At 39.7% G+C, this 11,858-nt stretch overlaps 1 protein-coding gene across 7 annotated transcripts in view; it reads left to right on the top strand.

The window, feature by feature from the left end:
- agrn (agrin) overlaps positions 1–6,644 on the top strand; it is a 233,864-nt gene extending 227,220 nt beyond the window's left edge. For all 7 annotated transcript variants that reach the window (XM_029435257.1, XM_029435259.1, XM_029435258.1 and 4 more), the window contains 2 exons: positions 577–680; positions 3,785–6,644. In XM_029435257.1, coding sequence (XP_029291117.1) covers positions 577–680; positions 3,785–3,945 — 265 coding nt within the window. In that variant the 3' untranslated portion in view covers positions 3,946–6,644. The remainder of the gene's footprint in view (positions 1–576; positions 681–3,784) is intronic.
- The last annotated feature ends 5,214 nt before the right edge of the window (positions 6,645–11,858 follow it).

Genomic DNA, 11,858 nt, shown 5'->3' on the forward strand with positions numbered 1-11,858 from the left:
GCCGCTGAACATTTGCTTTCAGCGTGGCTGTGAATGGAAGTACGGGGGATAATTACATTGGCTTCACCATGTAAGGCAAGACTAATCGATCCTCGAAAAAGCCGCTGCATCCGTTTTCAAACATCCCAGGCTTTACAGGGAGACCACATGAGATGCTGGGAGATGACATCATTTGGATGTTGATGATGGCGTAGATCGCAGCATGTGGCACGCAGCTCGCGTAGTTACATAGATATCTGTGTTTGCAGCTTGCCTTTAATGACACTCTCGCTCTGTTGGAAACCCACTTTAATGCGTTCAAATTAGCCCCGTCGTCACAATTCTTAAGTGTGTGCTAATGCGTAACGCCGAGCCACCTAAAATGAATGGTGCTCTCACGGCATCTGTTAGCTGGTGGACAGGCACATTTAGAACGCTGCTTGGCAAAGGCAGTTATGGGAGTGCTTAGTGTGCTGGCAGTGGAGCAATGGAGTCTTGATGCTTGAGATTAAATGCAATTTACAGCTATTCACTATGACATGCATGCATCAGAGGTGACTTCTCACTGCATCTCTTTCTTCTTCTTTTCCTCCTCAGAGCACTCAGAGACGGCTCTCTACAGGTCGGCAATGAGGCAGCGGTAACAGGATCATCGCCTTTGGCAGCAACACAGCTGGACACAGACGGAGCGCTGTGGCTGGGTAGGTGCCCACACATGTAAAAAATGCCATACATGAAATCAAGGGAACACTTGTAATTCTATAGGACTCTTTTATCCTAGCCACTGGTAGAAAGCTGCAACAACAAAAAAATGAGCAATGAACTCATTGGCATTGCAGAGGATAAGCAAAGTCTCTGACAGGGGAAAAGATTGTGGTTTGGGCAAAAAAAAGAAATAATTCCAATCCTATTCAGGTATTGAGTTGAGAAATGAAAGGCTATCTGACTGAAAAGTTGTCTGCTCTCCTGAATTGAAAATGACCAAAGCCGGCCTTGTTATCTACCGCTTCAATTCGGTCCGAACTTGGCTCAGAGAAATGGTGTTTTGAAAGAACACACACGGCACGGCGGGATTGAACATTCGGAGGAAATAACATTGAAATGAAGTCCGACTTTTTTCTTTGAGTGGAGAAGCAGCCTGAGTGACTTTTAGGAGACACGCTGCATGTAGAGGTGCACTCAGGTACACGTATACAAACACACACAGGGAGGCAGAGCGGTGGAACAGGTGCTGAGCAAGCCCTGCAGCAAGAATGCATAATCCTCACACAGCTCTCCCGTCGAGAGCCCTTCTCCTTTTTAAATCCCCTTTTGACTGTTCGTCATTAATTCATCTGTAACTTGCATGAAATTAGCCCTGTCGATCCCCGATTCTGAGGCGCCGCAATCCGATTAAAGGGGGCCGGGACAGGGGATGTAAAGAGCTCGACGGGGATGTGAACTCTCAGACAGATAAAAAAAAAAGAGAAAACAGGGACGAGAAGGAGAGAGGGGGGAAATGGAGTTGGACTAACATGAAGCGAAGAGGGAAGGAGGATGCAGGAGGATTCTGACAGTGTAGATAACAGAGAGTGAGACAGAGAGCAGGGATGGCAGCCAGGTAAAACATCAAAAGCTAAGGTCAGCCGCTCTCCCAGTAAGAACAGATCTCAGTGAAATTCTGAATAAAGACGCTTCACGCTGATTTATTGAGAAAGACACTAATGACTACTTTGGGTGTGCTGGCTCAAAAGAGAAGCTCAAAACATCATCAAAAGGAGAACGTAGGCAGCCACACACCCTGCAATTAGGTCATCAAGTCTCCACAAAAGGACGCTATGAGACTTTGTTTAAAAAAAATAGAAGCTTTGGATGATTTGAAAAAGCAGGAAAAGTGCAGTAAAGTTAAAGCGAAATGGAAAGTACAAGGGGCTGAAACATTTGCTTTGAAGTACAAATCCATGATATTTTCATATTAAGAGATTTCCATTTTTAAACTTCCTATGACTGATAGATAAAACGCTTTAGTGAGTCAATTTACATCCAATTCACAAGTGGATCAAAGGCTCATTTTGAAAAATAATAAAAGTTTTTCCACTTATTTCATGTCGAGCTTCAAATAACTAACTAACTTCTGATTGTTACCTAGATTCATCGTTTGGTGTATAAAATGTCAGAAAATAGTAATAAATGTCCGAGGTGATGTCTTTAAAGATAGATATTCACTTTAATATGATATAAAGCAGAGAAAAGCAGGAAGTCTCCACATTTGAGAGGCTGAAAACTCTTCTGTCATTGATGCATTAAAAAATGACTTTAACGATGACTTCATTATCACAAGAGTTAGCCATTATTGTTTTGCCGATGGAGCTGGGCTGGGCTGGCCAAACATTCATTATTAATATCTTGTCGTGAAGTATCTAGCCATGCAGTTGGCCATGGAACTGAATGATATTTGGTATTTCACAGAACTGAAAGATTTGATTTAAATAATATTTAAAATCAACATATCATTTCAGAAACAATGTCTACTTTTTTGATAGAAAGTAGTTTCAAGTGAGGTAATTTGGCCCTTTTCCATTTGTTATTTGACTTGCAACCTGTCTTTCCCTGGGAAAAACTATCAGACGCACAGAAAATGGTTTGTTTCATGTTCTTGGTTTGTTTGGAATAAATAGAGGAAGAAGTGGGTGGTTAGCAAAGAAAAGTGCAGCACCCATAAGAACTCACACTTTAAGAAAAAGCCGTAAACCATCCTGAATGCACTACTTGATGGACAGCTTATATCTGGGGAGTTCACAGCACAGCAATGAGCGCTTTGCACTAAAGATAGAAACAAATTAGAAATAATGAGGACGTTAGGTGTATATAATTTTACACTGTGTCATCACCTTTCATTTGTAGCACATTCTGAGCACTTCATGCACCGTGTCAAATTAAAAGAACCTTCACTCTCGTCTATCTTAACTTGCTCTGGCTGGCGTGCAGGCTTTCTGCCTTGCTCCCTTTGATCAAGGTGGTTTGAAAAATAAAGTGTCAGCCTGTCATGTACATCCACTGGTGCCATCGTGCAAAAAAAATTAAATACAAAGCCTGACAAAGATAAGTAACTACTTTGGTACCAGAAATACATTTTTCTACCAAAATATATTTCCGGTACAGACTTTTGATGGCATTTACAAGGTCTAGTTATGTTCTTAGATCCAAACCTTTATCCTGGTGTTGGATACTGTGAGTCTTCACCCTGATGATTATATCCTGCAGCATTTATCATGGAGTGGGAAGGATGTGTCAGGGAGGGCCTACTGATGTATTATGGGAAATTAAAGATTTGAGACTAGAGTTGTGGGTGCTTGACCGATGCTCAATGACTGCAGACGCCCTTTAAGGGGAGGCGCTACAGGTGACTAGGATAAGAAAGGATGGACTAATAGACCACCATCAAACTTACTTGATTACGAACATTAAGACAAAACATATTACAAGTTTTCTGAAATTCAATGTTTGAATATGCAAATGAGGCATTATCAAATGCTAACTGTTGGTACATTTAGGAGAAATCTACAGACGCGTCTACACAACGTTAGTCAAATAAACACCTAAATGTGTATTTTGGATGTTTTCTTTCCACGAGTCTGAAAAAAGACATGTTATGGAAGCAAATGCCCAAACTCTTCAAATTGACCAGTGCATGAAAAAAACCATAAAATAAAATAGTTGCAGAATGGTAGTTTTGGAGTAATTATTCTTTGATATGTGTCTCCGTTGTTCCCTTTGTACATTAGCGGATTCATGCTGTATTAACTGTGCCTCCGTCTCCCCTCAGGTGGCCTGGAGGAGCTGGCGGTGGCCCGTCGGTTGCCCAAAGCCTACAGCACTGGCTTTGTCGGCTGCATCAAGGACGTAGTGGTGGACGGCGTGGAGCTCCACCTCGTGGAAGACGCCTTAAACAGCCCCAAAATATTACACTGTTCCGCCGCCAAATAACCCAGCAGAGACAAAATAATGAGAAAAACGGAGAAAAAAAAGAAACCCTCCCACTCGCTCCCTCCATAGCGCCCATGTCTCCTGCTGTAATTATTTTCTATTTTTGTATACTTTTCATCGCTTTTTATATGGAAAGAAAATAAATATGTTGTTTTAATTTTTGTTTTATATATTTTTTCTTTTTCTTTTTTTATCTGCACCTCCATAAACAGAACACACTTTGTTTTTCTTTACTGCCCTGGCCCCTTCATTTTGTTTTTTTGTTTTTTAAAAGCAGGTGTCTCTGTGAGAAAGAGATCTTTTATTCTTGTCAGTTTTGTTGTTTTAAAACAAACGCCAACAAAAAAAAAAGAAAAGAAAAAAGCCTGCTCCCTCTCCTCGCTCATTACTTGAACACTGGTGGACCTCGCCGATGATCTCTGGTTACTGCCTTGTCTTGGTGCCATATCTATCGTCCACATTCCCCAAGCATGGCCTATACTGTACATCCACGATAGACATACATTCCCCCCGTGAGAGCTGGACGCAGTGTACGCTGTGGCTCTTTGATGCTGCAGCCAGCTGGCAACTCCAGACAAGAAACTCTGTAATCAGCCCCGGTAGCCCACTGTATTTTCCTAATGGGACTTTTCAGATATCAGTCAAGCTGCTACAGTGAGAAAGTACACAGTCGAAACCACTCCATCAACCCCCATCTCACAGCGCCCCAAAAAATAAAAATGAAAGAAAAAACTCTCCACTCAATCTGAATCCCATCAGAGCCTTTAGTTTTGAAATATGACTCACTAACACTGCAAGCCGACATGACGGAGAGAGCGCTGCGTTCCACAATGACTCGCATATCATTAGTCATATATCAAGACGTGAATAAATGTTATAAATATAGAGTATATAAATAATACCTGAGACTGTGAATATGTAAGATGGGTTCTCTTGGGAGAATTGTGCTTCTCATGTACTATTGTGCGTTCTGTTTTACAATCCACAGATGAACTAATGATGACCACTATAAATGCATGCATTCTGCAGTGTGGGTTTGAATCTGGTTTTTGTTTTGTTTTATTTACGTTTGGTTTAAAGAAAAAAAAGAAAACTTTTCTAATTTGGAAAATATCACTGTTTGGGGGTTTGTTTGTTTGCAATGACTATAAAAAGGTTCCTTTCTTTCTCTTATTTCCACTGAGCTCGGAATAATGTTTTATATTTGTTCATTCCCTGCATCTCTTTGGGTTTTATTTTTTTATTTTACTTGGGAGCAGTTAGTTTTGCAGGACCTTGAACGGTGCATAAGGGGAAGAGTTGTTACCATATCTGACCTTAAGGAGGTGCTGAATGCAAAGACTGAAAGGAGGCGAGCAGAGATCTTATCATGGGGAGAGCTACCACTCTTGGGAATGTCCCGTCAAACAGTCGTCACCACGAACAAAAAAAGCTTCAAAAACTCTGCCTGAGACTTCATTTCTTTTCGTATTTGATCTAGATGCATTCCTGGAGGAGTCTTTTTTTTCAGCTGAGACTGTGATGTAGTTGTGACCTTTTGAAGCCATAACATCCGCAAAAATGGGAGAAGATACATAATCCTACAGTACTTGCAAATTAACATAGTGACGCATGGGTTTGTATTACTAGTGCGAATTCTGTAACATTCAGTGAACTGATGCAACGTGGTGGACTCGTCTATGCTCAACCACAATACGCTGCGATGACTGACTTAAGGACACATGTTTTGATATGAGAACTTTGGCAATACTCTGAGACAAAATCATGCCTGTTTGTGGTTGAGTATCAAATGGTCTTGTGCTATTTTTGTTTTCTTTCCTAAGTTCTTAATTATGTTTTTCTTCTTAAATCATCAAAGGACTTGTTTTTGTACAGCCCTGCAATTTTTAAGTGTGAATTTAGCAAATGTGTTATCTGTGGAGGTTTATGTTTTTAGTAATATACACTGGAACCATGTCTGACTTGTCTGTCCGCCCACACGATGATATGCTTATGTACATGGGGGAGGGATAGCCCTGGAGCTATTACTGTGTTGTTGAGTGTCCACACCGGACCAGGAAACCCTCTGCTGGTGTCAAGACTCGTTTAAATTCCAGCACTCACTCTATTAACCTTGGACTGGTCTTATTTTACCACACTGTTCTTTGAATTTGATCCATTCAGGTGGCAACATTAATAAAGGAGAGATCCCTGTGTATTTGGATGGACTCGAGAACAATAAAGACAATTGCAGTCTATGGTTTGGGTGGAAACTATTTGCCTTAAAAACCGGTCACCTCGACTCTGAGCAGGTGACAAAGACGTCATCCATATAACTGTTTCCTTATTTTAGCCAGTGTATTAGCCTCATCCCCATAATGTAAAGGAGTAATACATAATAATAATAATGATGATAATTATATTAGTAATAATGCTCATACACAAAAAAAGAAATTCCCAGGGGGCCTCTGCAAATGTCCCCTCTGGCTTTTTACAAAAAATCTTCTATTTGCTGTTTTTTGAATCTATTTTCTGTTCCTTATTTATGTCTACATGTGGATGACCCTCCATGTCTGGCCTCTGTAAACTACTGTCTGACTGCGCAAACCTCCTCAAAGGGCAGTGCACCGAGTAAGAGTGGCATGACCTGAACATTACTAACTTTATGACCTTTGTCTTGTGTTCCTACCACCATGAAATAAAATGTCAACCAAATGGAGCCCATCCTTGTCAGCCGTCTTTCATTTCCTCGTCACCTGGAGTTTGCTTTAAACGTGAAGGCTGGTGCTCTATTTTCAGAATGTTCAACAGAAAACAAACCATGAGTTAGTTTGTCTACCTTCCCTTCCCTTTCCAAGCTCAATGCTCCTGCTGAAGATGTAAATCTTTAAAAAAAGAAATGGGCTCAGTAACTTTCTAAAGCAGCTGGGCACTTAAACGTTACTCAAACAGGAGTAAAAAGTGTGTTTTTTGGGGACTATTTTCAGCTGTGGACTAATACACAAGGATGGTGTATGTGGTAGTGACTCAAAATAAACTACAGTGGCCATGTTGAACATAGAATTGAATTCTTGATGTTGGAAATTCTTAGCTCAATGTCCACTTACTAGCTTTTCCAGAGCTTTCAACCGGCTGAGGGTGAATGTGCACATCAGGCTTTGGATGCACAGGCGATACTTGTCAGTCGGGTCAATTCAATGCTGGATTTCATGGAAGAAATATGCCCCCTGATCTTCCTCTCCACACATGACCACTCGCTATCACGCAACAAAAGATGCATGCTTAGATCACATGATGACAATAGAACCATCTCATGACATCATAAGCAAACTATGATGAAGGCCATTAGATGTGGTTAAAACCTCTTGAAAAAGCTAGCAAGTGGAACTTAGTGGACTAGAGATTCTTGATTACAGGCCAGAACTTGGACTTATTGTTCTTCTATCTTTTTCATTTACCCCGGGCCTGTTCAATACCAATAAAGGAATACGATTTTATACAAGTCAGCGCCGGTTCACTCTTGTATAACTTCTGTATGTAATGAAAGAGCTTATTGAAGGGAAGAGAGTCGACCCAGGGGTATTCTCTATAAATTTCCAGGTTTAGATCAGTTGAAATTGCAATAATTTATGAACAATTTGGTGGGAAAGCTCAAGTATCTTATGAATTCACAGTGCCAGTCTTCTATTCATTGTTAGTTTCCAGGAACCTGCATTTATAGAAGCAATCACAAGTGTAGACTTCAATCTGTGTTCCGTCTTAATGAGAGGTTTCTGCTCACATTTTGATGGAAGGCAAACGCTGTTTTTCCAAATCAAAAGCAATTTAAGTCACCTCGCTCACATGCACATCAATAAACAGCCTTTCTGGCTACATTGATATTTACTCATAATTCATATCACCTACAGCAATCTCTATCGCCCCACTGCTAATTGAAAGGCTGGAATTCAAGAGAAAAAAGCTACACACAGCTTCATACATCATTCAGTACATCCCAAATCTGTCTTGAGCGTTTCCATTAAGCCTGCAGATTTAATGAGTTTCATTTATGCCTTGCTAATGACAGAGAAGGACACTGCATCTCGTGTTGTGTTAATTAAAACTATGAAATGGTGTAGATGAAATAGTTTCGCTCTGTCAGGGATCCTTCTGGGGAAAGATCATTTTCAAGCTAATAAGCGTAAGTAATTTGATTAAAGGGTTTTGCAGGAATAAAAATCAAAACAAAACAGGACATCCATATATGGAACCAAATAATTAAATAGAGGATCACTGCTTGGGTGACACCCAGGGGAGCTAAGAGGGCTGAGAGGGAAATATGTGTTTCGGAGGGCACAGGATTCACAGAAAGCTAATTTTGATTTGTGTGTTGAGCAACTTACTGGCTTTGAGAAAAGCTGCAGAAGCAAGAAGCTCGGAGGCAGCCAGAGCGCTTTCAGATGTGTCGTTTTAACACATGTTGGGGAATGCGATTTGTTCAAAGGTCAAAGTGGAGTTATGAATTATGCAACAAAGTCAGGCCCTCTCTGGATGAAATTTCATCAGACCTTCCAACCTGAGCCAAACACAGGCCCCAGAGGCCACGACATCATCTGCGAAACTGTTCTTAGAAAATCTCTGAATGATCTTCTGAGAATGTTTTCTAAAATGGTTGGACAGTTACTCCCTTTAAAATAAAAGACCTCGCCCGTACCAAACTACATTTCACCCCCTTTTGTGAAATAAAGTTCCTCTCTCAAAGCTTTTTATGTCCACATGGTAATAAAAGTTCTTTCTCACTGACGAGGCTCCAGCTGTCCGGCTGCGTCACTCGCAGTATAAGTCTTCTTTGTTTCCCTTTCCAGATTTTTTTCAATCTTTGGACAGGCAGATTTGCAAGTCTCAAGGCAAAAATGGGTCAAAGGCCACGAGCCTATAGAAGCAGCCACCTCAGGGTAGAGGGAACATCCTGGTTTCCATTCCCATGGGTGGGAAACGAGGCTTTGTGTTCTTGAGTCTTTTTGTCCCTCGTAGACTCAACAGGACATCATTCTGCATGGTGATAAAAAGTGAATGTTTCAGTGCAGGAACCTCGTCACACCTTTCCATATCTAACTTTACCACTGCTCTAGTTTTACAAATAATGTATTCTTTACATCAGTAAATCAATTAGCAAACCCCACTATTTGTTTTAGAAATGTGCATGTATCTTTTCTATTCTTCCAGGCATCCCTTGCTCTATGGTGTGAAAATTAGTTTCATTATTGTTGTGATGCAGTGTAGTCTTTCCAAATGAATGTGCACATAAACTGCCTTCCCCACAACAAAAAGAATAGACTTTAATTTTTTAAGAATTGATGTCCATCAGGACATGCACAGCAGGCATTTGAAACAGCCATCAAAAACGATTTGTCAATAAGTGCTAATTTGCATTGGCATGGTCCTTTAAAGCATTCCTTAAGATCATTTCATTTTTCTCCATATTGTATCATTAATGTCTATCATGCTAATCATTGCATCACAATAGAGCAACTTACATTCTGGTTGCCAGGGCAACATTCTCCAATACAAAAACTTCACCAGCTTTGAGGTTGAAGTTATAACACCCAGATTGTTTTTCCATCATAGTCAAGGGACCATTTTTAATGGCTATAGTTACAATGTTTAAGGTCAAGACTACTTGTAATCCTCCTCCCAACACACACAAACATTAAAATACAGCATGATTGACCTTTTTCTCAGACACGTGCAGAAGTCAAAATGAGCTAAATTCCCCCATTTGTCTCCTAAAATATGTGCCTGGAGGTGCAGCACAAAAATAGTTCCCCATAATCCCTAAAACCAACACAAGATATACAAAGAGAATATCTACTAATAAATGGTAATGACTTTGTTTTTCGAGTCCCTCAGTCTTGTATCAATCACATTTAGTACGCTGTTAAACACTAAATGTGCACTCAGTGTTATTCCAATATTCAGCTATTTCTCACCCTCCTCATCCATTCCCACTATGTATCGATCAGAGACTAAAGCCCTCCCATTGTGCGACAGGATCGTTTAAACTGCTCACCAGACCCAAACAATGCATCCTATGTTCAAACCCATGTATCCTGCCTGAAGCACATTGCATTTGGCAGAAAAAAAAACACATCGACTCTGGAAACAGAAATGCCACAGAGAGAAGAAATTCCCTCTCCATCATCTCAGTGTTAATCTGTAGGCTGCAGCAGCACACTGGGTCAAACAGTGGAAAAACAAATCCATAGATGTGAAGCCTGTGAGCTCACAGACAATTGCATAAGCCCAGCCATCCCCCAGTAGATTAACCTCCACTGATAACCACAGGCTGGTGACGTCAATACTGCGCTGCCTCTCTTCCTCCTCTCCCCCACCACCAGCTCCAGAGCTGGAAGGCTGTCCCATCATGAGGATACAACAGAAGAGGAGGTGCATATATATATAGACATGCCTTATCTCTCACAAGACAATAGCAGAGCTTTACAATAGCTAAACACTGCACAAGTCAATCACTTTTGAATCATTTTAATGCCACTACAATAAAGACTTTCTAATATTTCCTTCCTCGTTGGTACATGTTCTTATATTTTGGAGTGCCTGGATTGCCTTCCTGTTTATCATGTTTTTCTGACTTTTGATCTACAATTGAGTATACAGAGCAACATTACTATTGCATCATTGGTGAAAATAAAATAACTAAATGGAAAATAATTGTTGAATTAAATACTGAAAGCCAGTCTTTATTTTCCAGTACCCTATACTGCAAGTACATACGTGTAAAAGTTGTTGATCTAGATGTGTGTTTGGTGAACACTGAGGCGGAAAATTTGAATATTTCTGAATAACATTAAGTGTATTGATTTAAAAAAATTAAAGGGGGTATGACTTGATACTGTAAGTATTCACATGAAATACTTGAATTTCTTTATTGAGTTTGCTGTATATGTTTGCTGGGTATTCTTGTTTTGTTTCCTCTCTTATATATTCTTTGTACACATATATGCATATATGTTCAAAATAAAATCTAATCTAATTTAATCTACTAAAGGCAGCTTCTTTAATTTCACTTTATTTGATTTGACTATATAAACTATCGGCCTACACTGTCCTGCTGCTTTGTCATAGGGTTAACATCATTGTCATAGTAAATGCTACTAACATGTAGGTCTTTCATTTTTGTAATGTAATGATAGTTAACCTTCAGCCTAATTAAATTTCATTGTTCCACGTTACAGCATGGACAGCATCTAAACAACATGGCTGTGGTTTGTTTTGGCTCATTAATTAATTAACAGTTATCCTTTACAGTCACAAGTGTGCGGTTGTCGGTGTGCTCCTGCTGTCAGCTTCGATAATGACAATTAGAAGTGAGGAGTTAACGATGTATGTATGCATATTTCTTTAATTGTATGTTTTTATAAAAGCCTCTGATATTAATCTGAATATGTCAGAGAACTTTAACAATGTTCTCTGTAGATGCATCAAGGCAGCTAGGTTTAGTCAGAACAGGAAAAGAAGCTTGTCGTTCAAAATAAAAGCGTAAAACTGTCATTTGACAAAAGAAGTCATAGGAGTAAACTCAATAGCATTGATAGTTGGGTATAACAGCAATATTTTGTGCTATCAAAACACTGCAGAATTGTTAAAGTCAGTTTGAAGTTAATAGCTGAGCGTAGGTCTGTAATACTGTGTGCACAATTGTATTTCCTCATCACTTTTTACTTATTTTCTTAACTAGAAAAATGTAGTCTGAATAACGATTCCTGTGCAGAAGTTGGACTATAAACAGAACATAATATTAAAAGAAGATATGAACAGACATATTTTAAATGGGTAGTTTAAAATCTGACAAAAATACACCTCTTTAAAATGAGCCTACAAACGAGGCTTTTGTTTTGAAGGCAATAACCGGAAGTCATGTCAGTAGTTATGTGTAG

Source organism: Cottoperca gobio, chromosome 7 (assembly GCF_900634415.1).
Source record: "Cottoperca gobio chromosome 7, fCotGob3.1, whole genome shotgun sequence".
Taxonomy (NCBI): domain Eukaryota; kingdom Metazoa; phylum Chordata; class Actinopteri; order Perciformes; family Bovichtidae; genus Cottoperca; species Cottoperca gobio.